The sequence below is a fragment of the Lonchura striata genome, chromosome 5 (assembly GCF_050655825.1).
Source record: "Lonchura striata isolate lonStrDom1 chromosome 5, ASM5065582v1, whole genome shotgun sequence".
NCBI lineage: Eukaryota > Metazoa > Chordata > Aves > Passeriformes > Estrildidae > Lonchura > Lonchura striata.
This window is the reverse complement of record NC_140707.1, coordinates 35711547-35726595: the sequence shown is the minus strand read 5'-3', so window position 1 is coordinate 35726595 and position 15049 is coordinate 35711547. Positions and strand designations below refer to the sequence as shown.

The 15049-nt window shown below is 38.8% G+C and overlaps 1 protein-coding gene across 42 annotated transcripts in view; it reads right to left on the bottom strand.

The window, feature by feature from the left end:
* Positions 1-352: 352 nt before the first annotated feature.
* PHF21A (PHD finger protein 21A) overlaps positions 353-15049 on the bottom strand; it is a 123586-nt gene continuing 108889 nt past the window's right edge. For 36 of the 42 annotated variants that reach the window (XM_085581851.1, XM_085581830.1, XM_085581831.1 and 33 more), the window contains 8 exons: positions 14620-14671; positions 13741-13820; positions 13239-13299; positions 10633-10796; positions 5938-6093; positions 4306-4381; positions 3876-3979; positions 353-1963 (listed from right to left, as the gene is read on the bottom strand). In XM_085581851.1, coding sequence (XP_085437977.1) covers positions 1709-1963; positions 3876-3979; positions 4306-4381; positions 5938-6093; positions 10633-10796; positions 13239-13299; positions 13741-13820; positions 14620-14671 — 948 coding nt within the window. In that variant the 3' untranslated portion in view covers positions 353-1708. Of the gene's footprint in view, positions 1964-3875; positions 3980-4305; positions 4382-5937; positions 6094-10632; positions 10797-10863; positions 10887-13238; positions 13300-13740; positions 13821-14619; positions 14672-15049 lie in introns of all 42 variants that reach the window. The other 6 variants (XM_085581846.1, XM_021533427.3, XM_085581847.1 and 3 more) reach the window with 1 other exon arrangement.

Below are 15049 nucleotides of genomic sequence, written 5' to 3'. Positions count from 1 at the left end.
GAGATAAGGGAGGGTGATTTCAGTCCAACTCAGTGCCTCTCATTCTCAAGCTCGAATCAGTCTGTATCACAGAACTCTTAAAGCCTTACACAAGCACACTGCCAACTGCTTTTCTCTGGGTTACAAACACGTGGAAGAATGGGAGAGAGATGGCAACAACAGAGACAAGCCTGGGAGATCCTCCAGGTGGAGTGAGATCCAACACTGTAGGATTTGATTCTCTTTAGACTTTAGCCAGTAGATGTATGGTAGAACCTATGGAAACTGTCCCATTAGATTTTAGAACACAAACACAGCAGAATGTCATCATAAATAAGCAAAGTCTGCATTAAAAAATTCTAAGTACACAGCATTTTCTCCAGTTCTGACACCTTTTTAATAGAAATCACTTGTTTAGGAAACAAATAGCACTTTTGTAATTTTTTTTACAATGTTTCTTACCTTGATCTTATTTTAAGTAACACTAGGAAGACCTCAATATCTTTTATTTTCCTTTTTAATTTAAAAAAGTTGGTTTTTTTCCCCCAGATACAAAGATTTTGCCCTTGCATAAAAAAACAGTGCCCAAAACGATGACACAAGGACTCACAAAGACTCACTGTATCTCACTGACACTATTACTTCTAATCTATACCATGCAAGGTCCCATCTACCTCTTTAATTAGACTGTCAGCCTGAAAAACAGCTTTTCTATTCCTTATTTAGTTCTTGTTACCAAAAGAAGAGAAAGGAAGTGAAAGAAAAGGACATTTCTCTGTTGAGTTCACACATCTGGGTTATGTGCTACTTTGTTCAGGATACCTGTGTTGTTTTTAAATACAGAAAAGGGATGGAATCTCATTTTCAAGTAATTGATGCACATTTTCTCTTGGGACACCTCTATACAATGCTCCAAGCTGACCCTGGCTTCTGGCCCTCTCTTTTCCCATTCCCAAAACAGACTTTCTGGATGAGTGTGAGGACCCATAGGCTCTCAGGCACATGGTGTGATTCTTGGGGTGTCCTGTAGGGCCAGGAGTTGGACTCGGTGATCCTGATGGGTCCCTTCAAACTCAGCATATCCTATGATTCTATGTGCTGGTTACTCAGTGAAAAGTCCATCTCCTTTCCTTTTGTACATCTCCTGTCTAAACAATAGTAAATACTGTTTATTTGATAGACTTGTCCCTTCTGGGCACTGGGATTTGATAATTTATATTTCTGGTTTTTTGGTTTAATAGTACTGAGAGTTTAGAAACAGGAAAAGCCCATAGGCTCTTTGGACTTGTTTTTGTTTTCCCCTAGCTAAACAAACTGTTCTGCAAATAGGAACTTGAAACCTGCTCTCCTCCCTTATCCCTGCTCCTCACCCCAAACAAAAATAAAACAAACCTATAGTGGCTGTGGAGGCTGCTGCAGGCACACACTGGTGTAAAATATAGAGAGAGTAAATATATTATTTCACTTGGCATGGTGCTGGCAAAGAACCCCCAGCTGGCACTATTCATGTAACATGATCCAAACTTCGCATGTACACACAGAATAAGAAGGATCAATTGGCAAACTCCGGTGCCGCCTGGCACAAGCATCTTCACGCTCTCTCTGGAACCAAAGAACTAAAGAATTCTGCACTTTCCAGAAGAAATCCAGTTTTGCTTTTCTAGAGTTTCTTTATTTTGCTCTTTCTCCTCGCCGCCACCTCCCTTGGCTCCTTCTTAACTTCACTGTGTTATTTAGTCTCATCGCCCTTGTTACAGTTCACCATGCAGCTCTGGGAAGGGGAGGGGACTAAGGTGGAGGTGGCAGCATTAGTATTGTTAGTGGAGTCCATGCCGTTGGAGATGGCTACTGAATTGACCTCAGAGTTTATGGGTTTTGAAAGGTCGATGCCTTGGATGAGGCGGATCAGCTGTTTTACCTTCTCCAAGGAGCTGTGCATCTCCTTCTGTTTTGCAAGGATGGTATTCTTCATTTCCATGCATTTCTACAGCAAAGCAGAAAATCAGCAATAAGTTCGAGCTTATGAATGAAAGAAGGCAAGAGAAGGAATATGATGTTCACAAATCTAAATGTAAGTACCCAGAAAAGACTGCAGCTGCAACTTCACTTTTCCAGCCTAGAAGAAAAGTGTTTCTAGGCTGTGTTCAGAGGAGAATTCGTATTTGCAGGCTGAGGAAATAAATTGCCAAGACATAGCTGTCACCTGGTATGGCTCCCTTTCATTCCAAGGTGTGCAAACAAACACAGACAGCTCCATCCTTTTGTGTTTCTTTTGAGGGAAAACTTCCAAGTGTATGTTCTTACCGTTCTTTCTATTAGTATTGCATTATTGAAATTTCTTTAACTCAGATCTGCAAGCTCAGGCATCCCACTGCAGCTGACTGCTGACAGTGTATGTGCAAACCATTAATGGGATACAGCCTCTGCTTTCACATACATTTTAGCAGGAACATCACTTCCTTCTCTCAATAAGTAAAAGGGCACTTGAAAAGTAAACCAAACTCCTCTTCACTTGAAAATCTTATTTTGTGGCCACTTCATTCTCTTAGAAGTGATAGTAACATAGCTAGCTCATCAGCTAAGTGCCAGGGCAAGGTAACTTTAAAAAAAGCCCACAAATGATGTTTCAAAAGTGAAAAACTGCTTATATGTGTATTTGAAACTCACAAAAATGAGGAAATAGTAGCTATGTCTGTTTCATTCAGGTTTTGACATGAGGACGGCAACCTTTTTAAAACGGTCCACATTTTTAAAATATTTTACCCATGTTGATCTCCAGACACTGTTGGTTTTAGCTTTACAGTTTTCACATGCAGCTCATGGCATCATAATAACCCTAAAGCATCAAGACCTAATGTGCCTGTTTTGGACAGGTCCAATGTAAGTATGAACATTCTCCTTGCCCACTGCCAATCCCTCATGTTAAGGCCTTGCATCTGCCTGGCTCCATCACTGAGAAGCAGTGTTAGTTGCCTAGTGCTGCTCAGGTTACACTCAGCTATTGCTAACCAGAAGGTGTCAGTCCCCAGGACTGCTAGCCAGACCCTCACAATCATTTTATTTGTATTGACAGCACCGAGGGGTCTGTAAAAACAGGGCACTTTTGCTCTAATAGGCAAAGACAGGCAGCCTGGAAAGTGCATCTGTATCTAAAAAGTCTGGAATTATGAATCCAGCCTTACAGATGTTGCCACACAGGACATTATGCTTTATTTTCATGATATGATACTGACTAGGGCTACACCAAGAAGGGCCTCAAACTCTATATTGGCAACTCAAGAGACTAATCTACACATTAAGGTGAGAAGAATGACCAATCAATATGTATGCTCCAATTATTGCAATAAACTAAGGTGGAAATGAAGGTTTCTGGTTTGAAGTATGACATTGCCTGGTTAATACTATGCAGAGGCATGTGCAGTGTCCAGCTGCTGACTGCCAAGGCAACATATCAAGGTGCTGAGAATGAGCCCTGAGTAAATGGTTGCTTTTGCATCAGAAAGGTCTGGAGAGTGCACCACAGCTGTAACAATCACTGCACACAGAGGCCCAACCATTCTTGTTTAAGTGAGCTACTAGAGAGTTGGACTCAATCTACTGCCCACAGACAAAGCCACTCTGGGTCATTTTTGTCACCTGCTGATATTATATGTCACCATACATCTACCTACATGTTCAGGATGGATCATGTATACGAGACTCAATGTCAGCATATGTTGCCTTTATTTCATTCCTGCTTCCCAAAATCCTAAAGAGCAAAGGAAAGCACTCACTTAATTCTAAATAAATCCAGTGGACAGACAGGTCTAGTAGATGGAGTTGCTCTATAATACTTTTCTCCCTGCATTGTGGCACCAGAACACAGGTAAAGGGTTATTCAGGAGCACAATACTCACTGTTATAGAATTGCTGAGCTGTTTGACCTTCTGCTCTAGTTGTTCTCTTTCCTGTTTTAAATCTGAACTCCATTTAAGTAGTTTCTGTTTTTCCTCTTCTTTTGCTGAAAAACAGAGTTATTAAGCAGAATATTTTAAATATTTCTCTTACAATAGTGGATAGAGGGTCTAAGCTGCTTCATGTAAAGAGGGAAATTGTGTTTAAACCAATGCTTAACAACTTGTGCACTGAATCACCCCCAGAATTTACCTAGATACACAAGCATGACAGGTTTAAGGAATATTCAGACTGCTATTTTCATTTCATTAGTGATAATTTCCTTTTATATGACAAAATTTCTTTTTGTAAAGGAAGTACCATTCTATCCTACTCCAAAAATAACATCTTCCATTATTAAAAGTAAAAGAAAAGTGTTCATCATTTTCTTACCTGCTTTATATGCAATGTATGAATGAACAATTGCTAAAGTTCCTGGCCATGGGATTGCTTCTTCCTTCTTTAGCATCTGAAAGAAAATTTTCATAGAGATTTAGCTGGTAAAAAACCTACCTCAGAGGAAGCAAAAAGGAGAGAGAGAAAGAGGGAAAAATGGAGGATTTTCTTTCATGGCTATCATTAGCCTCAGCCCTGCTAACAAGAAGCTTCACAGACCTGATCTGAGCTTTAACAGAGGGAATTATTCACAACTGTATTGTGGCTCCCACAAACCAAGCCTATTTCTTACAAATGTTAGCATTCTCCTGAATTCCCTTCATAGCCACAAATAAAGTCTGCTAATGATACTCAACGACTTAAAAGAGGAATGAAAGGATAGTATATCTGAACTCAAAACTTGCCAGGGGACATAAACATTACTTCATGATTCAGTCAAACTGCTGATCTTAGTTGTTCTGGGAAAGAAGTTTTCATGCACCAGACATTCAAACATCTCACTTCTGGCTAGTAAAACATGACACTGTCCCATCACCCCTTCTTATCAGAATCATCTTAATAGACTTGTCAAACTCTCTTTATAAGGGTAAGAACCATTTATGTCTTTCAGATCCTTCCTACATTTTTCTTCTTAACAAACTTTCACGTACTTTTTAGTACGTGAGCAGAGTGGTGTCTCAGAAGACAGAGGACTTGGTCAGTTTACACTGAAGTTACTCAGATTTCCTCCTTAATTTTGTTGGAAGCTATCACAGAAACATGAAGAGGAGGGATAAGGTGAAAGTAGGCAAGAACAGGAGTACCCAAGTCAAATACTCCCTCCTCTCTGGCAGCTACTGACCAAGTCACTTGAGTTTTGCATTTTCATTCTTCTGAGCAGCACATCCTAGGTCAGGCTGCTTTCTTACGCTACCACCTGGCGCACCAAAGGCCATGTGGCTGACCAAGCAACGTCCTGTGTTAGACAGGATACAGCTTCAGACTGCTTATTATCAGCAACCCTTTGCAACTTCTAGAGTTCCATGGAAGGGTTAGGAATACAACAGTTAACTTCATCTTGTATGCAATCTCAATGTGATTATAAACAAAATTGAAAATGTACAGTTGAAGTAAGCAGGTTATATTTTAATGAGAGTGATCAGGAAGGAAACTGTTCACCTATCCTCGTTATACTGATGCTGGATATTATTAAAGAGATCACTGAAGACAACCTTTCTGATGTTTGATTCATATAAGCAAGCAGGGGCTTATATTTGCTCTATCTATTGCGGTAGGCTTCTGTAAATGTTTTATTTATTTTTCCAGAAGAATTTGCTAATAACTCTTGAAGAAACAATGAGCTTAAGATGAACAGCAGAATTTCTATGGGTTGTGGATAATATTTCCCAAAAGTCTGCATACTGTGATCCAGAAAAAGAGTAAATACATAAGGGTAAAAATAAAGACCCCAAATTTGGATGCAAGACCTGAGAGTTTTGTATTAGCACATATTCCAACAGAGGTAATAATTCCATGAAATTCATGCAAACCTTATTGCACATGAAATAGATTTGTTCAGTGTCAGGCTGTCTTTAACACCAAAACATCTTCACATGCATTGTACATAACTCCCTGTCTGTCAAACAATACCTGGTCTTGACATTTGGGACAGATCCACATGCCCTTAGGAATGGTTTTCAGAGGTGGGTCCAGACAATCCAGGTGATAGACACGTGAACATGTGTCACACATCAGCAACTGCCCACTTTTTCTGCACACGCTGCAAAAATCCTCATGGATATCACCCTACAAAATTGAGGGGAAAGGGTTTGGGTGAGAGAAAGCAAGAGAGAGAAGGCAAAAAGTGAACTTTGACCTTTGATATCTACATCTTAGTTGAATTCAAGGTTTACAGCACCAACTATTTTTAAGGTGATTCCAAAAGGTCAAGCCCTTTTTAGACTGAAGCAGGAAAACCATGCTAGATGTCAGAAACACTGACATCTGTCCTCCCAAACATTCTCTCTGTCCTCTCAAGGCAAAATGGAACAGCAAACACTTATTACTATAGCTTCTCTTAACAACTGCTAACCCATAGCAGATTCCCTCTTTATCCTGATCTTTCTATTTGCCTGAAGTGATGAGCTACCCACTTTCTTAACCCTCCTGATTTTTGGATTTAAGCCCAACTCCACTCCAGGAATGCTGATTAGGCTGTCTCTTGCCAGTAATAGTATGTAAGAAACCCCAGCTGAGTGACTTAAAAGAACACTGTTAAATATTTAGGTCACCTTTAAAAATGAAACTGTACAGAAAAGGTGTTGTGCTTCTAAATGAAAAAGAATAGAATGAATTATGTTTTGAGACAATTCTTTTTACTTCACTTAGGCTACCTCAAGTTGCACCAAAACAGCTGTGACTCAAAACTTTCTCATTCTCTATAGAGAGTGGATTGTTTCATCACTAACATAGACTAAGAGCCGGGATGAAAGAGTACCAAGAGAGATTTTCTATTTTTTTAAAAGAAAGAATTGAAAAAATGACTGGCCATGTCTTTTAAAACAATGAGGGTTTAGTTACCATCGCATTTCCATCAGAGAGAATTCTTTTCTACAGCTATTAACATCCCAAAAAGGTAGGTCTGTTTTTTTGTTTCTTTTTCTTCTATGTCTCTTTCTCCTCCTGTTTTGATTTGACTTTCAGATATCTGAATGAAGAGGCATGATAAAAAGGAGGCTTGGTGTTCACAGAGGAACCAAGGGGCACCCCACCCTCTCCTCTGACCACTGGGCTGTCCTGGCAACTCCACGTGTTCAAGGCCCCATCTGGTGTCTGAAGTACACCCATGTCACTGACTTACAATGAAGTTTCACACACAGACCAGATCTGCAAGACTGCAATCATAAGATGCCTGTGTGGAGCAGAACTGTGGGTACACACTCTCCTGTATGAAATACCAGCCTATGCAAGGTTTAATTTTGGTACAGATCATCTCTTCACATGTGTAAACAATTTCTATCAATTTGGAGGGATAGCAGATTTGGCCGTGCACTCACATGTTAAGGTGCCAGGCAAGGAAAATTACAGTAATCTCCGCTATGGATGATATAATACACATGTAAGAAGAATGACACATGAGCAATCTGCTCAGGTTTCTACTTCCCAGCTCTATTGCTGATGAGGCCCTTCTTCAAAAGGAAAGCTCTTCTTAATTCCCAAAGTTAACACTGATTTCATGTTTTGTAAGGATCAATCTTCAGTGAATTTTCAGTGTCATGTTTTGGATCCATAACTCCCAGGGATCGTTGAGAGCTGAGTTATGGTATTGCTTCACCTTCAACACCAAAGAGTTCCTCAGTGTTAAATGAAGATCTAAATGAGTGACATTTCATGCTTCTTGTGAAATGATGTGTTGTAACCAGGTTGGGAAGAACTTCTTTCCCTCTATCATGCATTCTCTGAGTACAAGGAAAAGGCTGCAGGCAAGAGATATCATATAAGCTAAAATAAAATCCTCTTCAAGATAAGGAGAAGAGGGGAAATCCCTCATTTTAGAAAAAAAAAACCTATTCTAGAGAATTATGTATCTTAAGATGTGTTAGTTGCCACAGACAACACAATGGCTCTTGGTAACAAAGTGCAAAATATTGGTGCGCTGAAAACCAAACCTGTTATGTCTCATATCCTGCAGAAAGAGCCCTATAAAAGAGACACACATGCAGTTTCTTCTTGAGGGGGAGACACTTATAAATTTAGACCCAGAGTACCCCAAATTCAACTGAGTGCTGCAAAACCTGCAGTGATACAGGTGACCAGTGCACAGTGCAGCTGAATGCACAGAGATGCCAACACACATGCACAGAATTCACAGTCCTGTTTTTAGTGATGCAAAATTAAGGGCAATTCCTCAGAGTTAACAGCTGTCCTTACCAAAATCCCAGCCGTGCTCGATTCCAAAGAATTGCTCCAGGTCTTATGGGCAGTTAATAAATATATGCATAAAGAGGGGGCTGGTATTAGTGTTGTGACATAAACCCACTAACCCCAGCTTACGAAGCAGCTTTTTGTATGCTACAGCCAGCCAACTTAGGCTAAGGCAGAGCTCATTGAGGCTGCTCAGACATGCTACAGCCTGAAGTGACCGAAGTATAATTTCAGAACAGATACCATAAAAGGCTATTTAACGTCACTTTCTGCTCTACTTCCTCTTCACAAGGGACCAGGAAAATAAATTTAAGCTTTCTGGGCAGCTAACAGTTTTATTTATTTTGATAAAGTGTCTAGAGCAGCAGGGCCTGGCTTTAGGCAACTGAACTGAATAATACAGTAACAAAAGCAGCTTGTGTGCTTGAGTCTGTAATATCTCCACTTATATGTACATTTCACTGGAATAACATGGGAAAACTAAAAATTCTGCAACAGGAATTGTTCACGATCATATAAATAAAGATGATCATAGTGTATGATGTAAGTGAATTCAATTATCAGAAGCAGTATCAATTCTGGCATAGTCTAACTTTTATGGGCTTGACTTTGCAATCTGAACATTCTACAGTGCTGTCAATTGAAACACTGTTTTTATATAAGTGTTCACTAATAAAAAGGCATTTTGTGACCAAACACTTGAATCATCACTAAAAAAGAGATTTTTGCACAATTCTTACTGCTGAGTAATTGATCTCCAAAGGCAATTGCTATCTTCCGGGTGAATATGCCACTACTGCATGAGGGAGAACCACACACAACCAAGTACCTCCTAAGTGGCTCACATAACTATTTGGTGAGACAAGTGCCAAACAGGAAAAGGGACAAAAAAAGGGGGAATAAAAAAAAAAAAAAAAAAAAAAAAGGCTTTGCTCAGTTCTGCCTACTGCATTATTTCCTTCCTTTTCCCAGGATCTAGACCTACTTTCTACCCCTCCATCCTTATCACGAATCCCATCTTAAGTTTCTGCTTCATCCTCCCTTCAAAATTTCTCCCTGTCATTCAGAGAGTAACATTTCAGGAGAAATTCAAGAAGGCTGTTCTGGTCTACTGTGCCTCATGGCAAGTACTTGGCCTGATTTGCAGTTTTCATAGGCACTGCAGAAAAGAGAGCAACAACTCATTATACTCTTTTGAGAGCTCTTACACAGTAGGAAAAGACTGAGCAGTATACACACACATGAGAGATGGAAAAGACCCCCACCACATTATCCAGTTCTTCTCTTGGGGCCAATGTAAACTATGTGCTCTTCAGCACATTTGCAAGTCATCTGTACTTCTTATTTTTAAAAGTCCCCAGAGATGGAGCTGTCCCATCGTATCCATGAGGGGCTATTCCACAATCCCATTTGTTTGGCTGTCAGGAAAAGTTTTTTTGTGGTCATGTGCTATCCTGCTCTAGAAAATGACTATAATAAAGAGAACCTTGTAATTCCACGTGCGTATTCCCTGGGTATCAGAATTGCATCTATTTATTTCAGTGCTTCACACACACTTGCACAACTCCAATTCCATTTACCTCTGCAAAACAAGTACAGTTCAGAGGCAAGGAACTGGCCTCTATTCCCTGTTCTACGTGGTCAGTAGAGTTGGTCTCTCAGCCCAAGTTCTTACAGTGCTGCAACTATACAGATGAAAATAGAACAACCCAGCTTTTCCTTAAAAGCCATTTCAGATAGCTGGGCCTCAAGTATATATGACTCTTTTCTAAAAGAAGAACTGCAGAAGGAGAGTGCAACACCAGTATAAAGAAATAACCAAGCACCTTTTGATTTTTAAACTGTGCCCTGTAAATACCAGTCTTTTAAAAGCAAGCTCTTAAATGAAAGTACACTCCAGCTCCTGAGGACTGTTTTACCCCCACTGCAAAGTCCCTACACACTTTCTACCAAATCAGTACCACAAATGCTGCTCCTGGCTGTTCTGTATGATGAAGCAGTTTCCAACCTTCTCTCATTATAGAAACACAACTTTTTGTTATTATGGCCTGTAACTAATACTTTTCATTCTCCTCTTCCCCACCCACCCCACACACCCCCTGGCCCTTTTCCATGGATGACAGATTCAATTCAGTCAGACAAGATCTCAGAAACTACACAAAGGAAATTAGCTCATCTAGCATGCCTGGTGCCTCCCAATGTTTCAATCCACTGAAGGAGTTATAAATAAAATCTCTACAGGATAACAACACAGGTGCAGGAGATAAAAAGGAAGGGTGTTATAAAAATGCTGGACTGTTTCACTGCACTGAATTGGGACAAATGATGAGTGAGATTAAAAAAACAAAACCTGCAATGATTTTCCTCATGCCTGTTTTGCATAACTTTCTAAAAGTAACCCCCTCCCCAAGAGTTACTTACGTCGGTGGAGCTGGGGCTAGGCAGGGACACAGGCTGAACAGCTGCGGGAAAAGTAAATGTGGTCTCTGTCTTTTCATTTTCAGGGGAGTCAGGATAACTGGAGAGAGGGGATGTGGGGGTCAAAGCCCCGAACCCCAACACCGTGTTGTATTTAGGTGGACGACCTACATATTAACAACAGGGAACACAAACAAAAAAAAAAAAAAAAAAAGGAAAAATGATCTTACATACCTTTGGCCAGTGGTCCTCATTGGCTAGCGTGAAAAAGGAAATGATGTAGCACAGAGAGGAAGTTAATATAAAAGTCATAAGTGGAAGGACAGAAGCAAAGATATAAACATTTTTTAGAAATATTTAAGTAGAATTTTTCAAAGAAAGAACATTTAAAAGATGTATTTCAGAAGGAAATAGAAATAAGTTCTGTAGAGGGTCAAAGAATTATTCCCACAAAAGCAGCATGGGAACAGTTGCCACTCCTAAAAATGAGGCTATTCAGTTTTTAGGGGAAAAATGTTGGCATCAAAGCTTCTCAGAAGCTACAATAGCTACTATTAAATCCTATTTACAGTTATCCTACAGTTCCCTATCTTTGTAAGTGCCAGCATAAATCTATACAGAGGTTAAGTCCTTTATCAGAGGCCAACACTCACCACCCCCCTACTTTTCTTCCCCATTTTTTAAACCTGTCAATTCACAGATCAGCACTTTCTACCCTACTGATACATTTTAAAAATTAGGCTATTTAAGAAAAGGTCTTGTTTTCTGATCCATAACTATTACCAGTTTTAACCTATCACTAGTCTTCTGCTGTAACCCACTCCAAATTCTGTGTTCTTTCTTAGACTCTCTCAGCCAAGTATGTTTGATTATGCATACTCCTTTAGACTAGCAGATGTGCAAAATGTCTTCATAACAATTCTTATAAAATTATGAATGCAAAGCAAGACAGCAAAAAACCCAGTATGCAACCATCATTTCTGCCTTCCTTCTTCAAGGTAATTTATAGATATGTAAACATAAAGGAGTTAGGATCTAGGAATAATTCCTCAGATCTTATGTTTACAGATTGTCAGTCTACACCTATTAACATGCTAAACCTTGCATTTAAGGTCTGGATATGTTCCAGAACTGAGTATGTCCTTGGAAATGGATTTCTGCTAGTGATGTCCATGGGTGAAATTTCTGACATGCTCAGCACCATCTATAATTAAACTAAAGCTCTCAAGGGCAAATGCTTACAAAAGCTTTTCACTCAATATATCGCTGTATTAAATTACAAAACAAATGTATACTTCCAAATCTTTTGTCAATTGAAAACATGTGCTACTAATTTGGTGCTGATGCAATGTAAAGGTTCACAATAGGGTGTGATGAAAAAAACAGAAAGTATAATAGTCAGTTGCAAAAACAGGCTAAGAGAGTATCAAGTACAAATACATGCAATCATTTGCATTGATAAAGTAATTGTTCATTATAAGGTCTAAAATAAAATTAAGAAATCATTACTAGAAGAAGGAACATTTAATTATCCACAGAGCAAATGCAAAAACTTTATATTTAAAATCTACATAATATCTTTTTAAAAAATACATTTAATGTTTTTAGGGGATAACAATAGAGACACATCTTTTATTTAAAAACAGCATAGCTGCAAAAGTGTCAGCTTTGCCACATTGTCTGCTGGACTGAAAACATGGATTAAGAAGAGAATACGTCAAATTAATATTTCATCTTGCAGCCAAAAACCCCAAAAGATAATGGAACTGGTCAATGCTAGGTGAGAGACTGGTTTATTTTTTTTAAAATCTGATTTATTACTTTTTTAGACAGAAAACTTAGGATAGAGAAGGTATTATGAGTCTTTAAGGACTGCAGAAAATCATAAAGAAATCAGGTAAACATTGCCAAGTAGGTGTGGTCAATGCCATGCACAAATAACGGCATCACATTCTCTCCCATGCTGTTCTGTTTCACTATAAACTAAGTTTTAAAATTTTACCTGTTCTACAGAAGGATTTCTTCTGAATAATACTGCATGTCTATATGAAAGACCATCTGTCATTTTAGGACAAGTGGCACTCTGGTTGCAGTTAAAGTGCTTAGTATGAGCAAGAGAGCTTTTCTCACTCAGGGTAAGTTCTTTTGAAGGACCCATCCCTATTTCCAGCAGGAAACAAGGCTTTTGTCACACTAAGTTTCCTCTCTTACTTAGGACACAGATGCTTTTTCCATAACCACTTTCTCTTTGACAGTAACAATACAATCTAGTCATTAACAAGGGGATCTTAACAGCAGCTTCATATCACTAAATGATGTCCAAACATCCCACATTTCTAGTGAATATCTAGTGAATTGGGTGGTTTTATAAATAGTGGTTTTGTTTGGGTTTTTTTGAGAGTGAAACTGAAATGAAACACTGAGATGCCTAATAGATCTTGCTATGCTAATATCGAGAAGTCATGGTCTTTGCCTAACATGGAAATTTACTGGACAAATGAAGTACTGTTGAGTCCTTCTTGTCTTGCTCTTCCAATTGACATGGGGACTACAAATGCAATGTGGAGGAAGAAGCACTGGGCAGGGAGACAGGTCTGGGTGTACCTCACCTCTTTTACGTGTCCCAGGATGCATTGTGCTGTTCAGGTACGTCACTGTACTCTTCTTGCGCTGCAGGGAAGAACGGAATAATTTATGTTGGGGAACATTTCTGGCAATAACTATATGCAGTAGCTAAAGAACAGCAAAGTAAGTATTAAGTGAGATTACTGGCTTTTTTGTTTTCTGAAGAACATCTTTAGAAAGATTAGCTTTTTTACACTGCTGCTGACATCCAAACTGCTTCAGCCTGATATGCAAGCAGACCAACACACATTGCCATTTGATGCCAGCTTTATATAGAAGGCAGAAAAAGATATAAGTACTAGAAACACCCCAGTGTATTTACTATTTAAAAATCTGAGGGTTGTGTCATTGCAATGGCCTTTTGAACTATAAATGATAGCCTGCCTTTCCAGTTAGAACTGAGAAAGCTTACAAGGTAGCAAGATGTTAGAAAGACACTCAAGATCAGAATGAAAATATCAGCTTCCTCCAGCAAAAAATTAATACCTCAGGCTCAAAAACGGCTCCACTGTACACTGGATTTGCTGTTGTTCTTCTTTTCCTCTCTTGTCGCTTACTTTGGATTTCTTGTAAAACAAAAGCATTCAGGTTAGAAAACAATGTATCTCAGAAATTATATAAAGTTTACAGATTCAGTTCGCATGTGAGAAGAGCTGCAAAGATTTCTACAGAACACCAGTCATGCCTGGTATAGGCAACCATGTTATACTTTTAACTTCTGAAGGTTTGAAAACTAACAGCTGACAAAGAATACAAATAAAGTGCTCAAGTAACTCATTAAATCATTGCCTTCTTCTCACCAGGTAATCTACGACTAAGACACTTAAAAATAATGGTCAGTATAACTGAGATCTAAAAAAAATGCCTCTGGCAACCTTGCTGATACTTAAAAATACATACAGAAATATGCAGGTGATTGAAATGATAGGCTGTCTTTCAATGTATAGAAGTTTAAATTATAAATCAAATTCTAATCCATTAACTTACTAATTACAAATTACAGTCTGATGGAATCATGAAATAAATTAAAAGTCTAGACGTAGGTTACAGTAAAATTATCCATGGTGTATCTGCAGATAGAGGGGCTGTCCAGAAGGCAGTGGTATTGCCACAGATTTCTACCATCAGAGCATACATTTTCTTTCCAATCTCCACTGCATAAATAACTGCTTTATTTCAATGTCATAAGAAGAACAAAACCTTATGCATAACAAACTAAGTTAGATCAAGAGTACAGACATCCCAAAGGTACTATTGTACAAGAAAGTACTGCATTTAATACAAGAAATATTTTGGAATTCTACTTCCAATTCAGAATGACCATAAAACCAGAGCTGAACAATCAACCTAAGACATTTCTCCTACCTTCCAGATGGTCATGAGTAACTAGTCCCAGAGACACCATGAAGGCAAGTTTCTGTGAGGGGGAAGAAGAAAGATCATGAAAAGTGCAATTGTTAGGATGAGTCATTTAGGCCCTTTAAAGGTAGCTGACCAGTAACTAAGCACCAAAAAAATTTTTAATGATACTTTGCTCCTATAAATCACTTTTCATTCATGTATGTCAAACTTCTTGGAAAAGGTCAGACAAGAGTCCCATTTTCTAGATGGGAATGTAGACTGAGATACTGGGAAATGCCCATTGTTTGTGATCACAGAGTAGGTAGAACTGGGAACAAGAGAGCATTTTCTTTACTTCCATTCCAGCACTGAACTATTAGAAAATACAAACACAATTCAATTGCCAGAAAAATATTGCTAGTTTAAGATCATTCTCCATCTAGTGTGATCAACA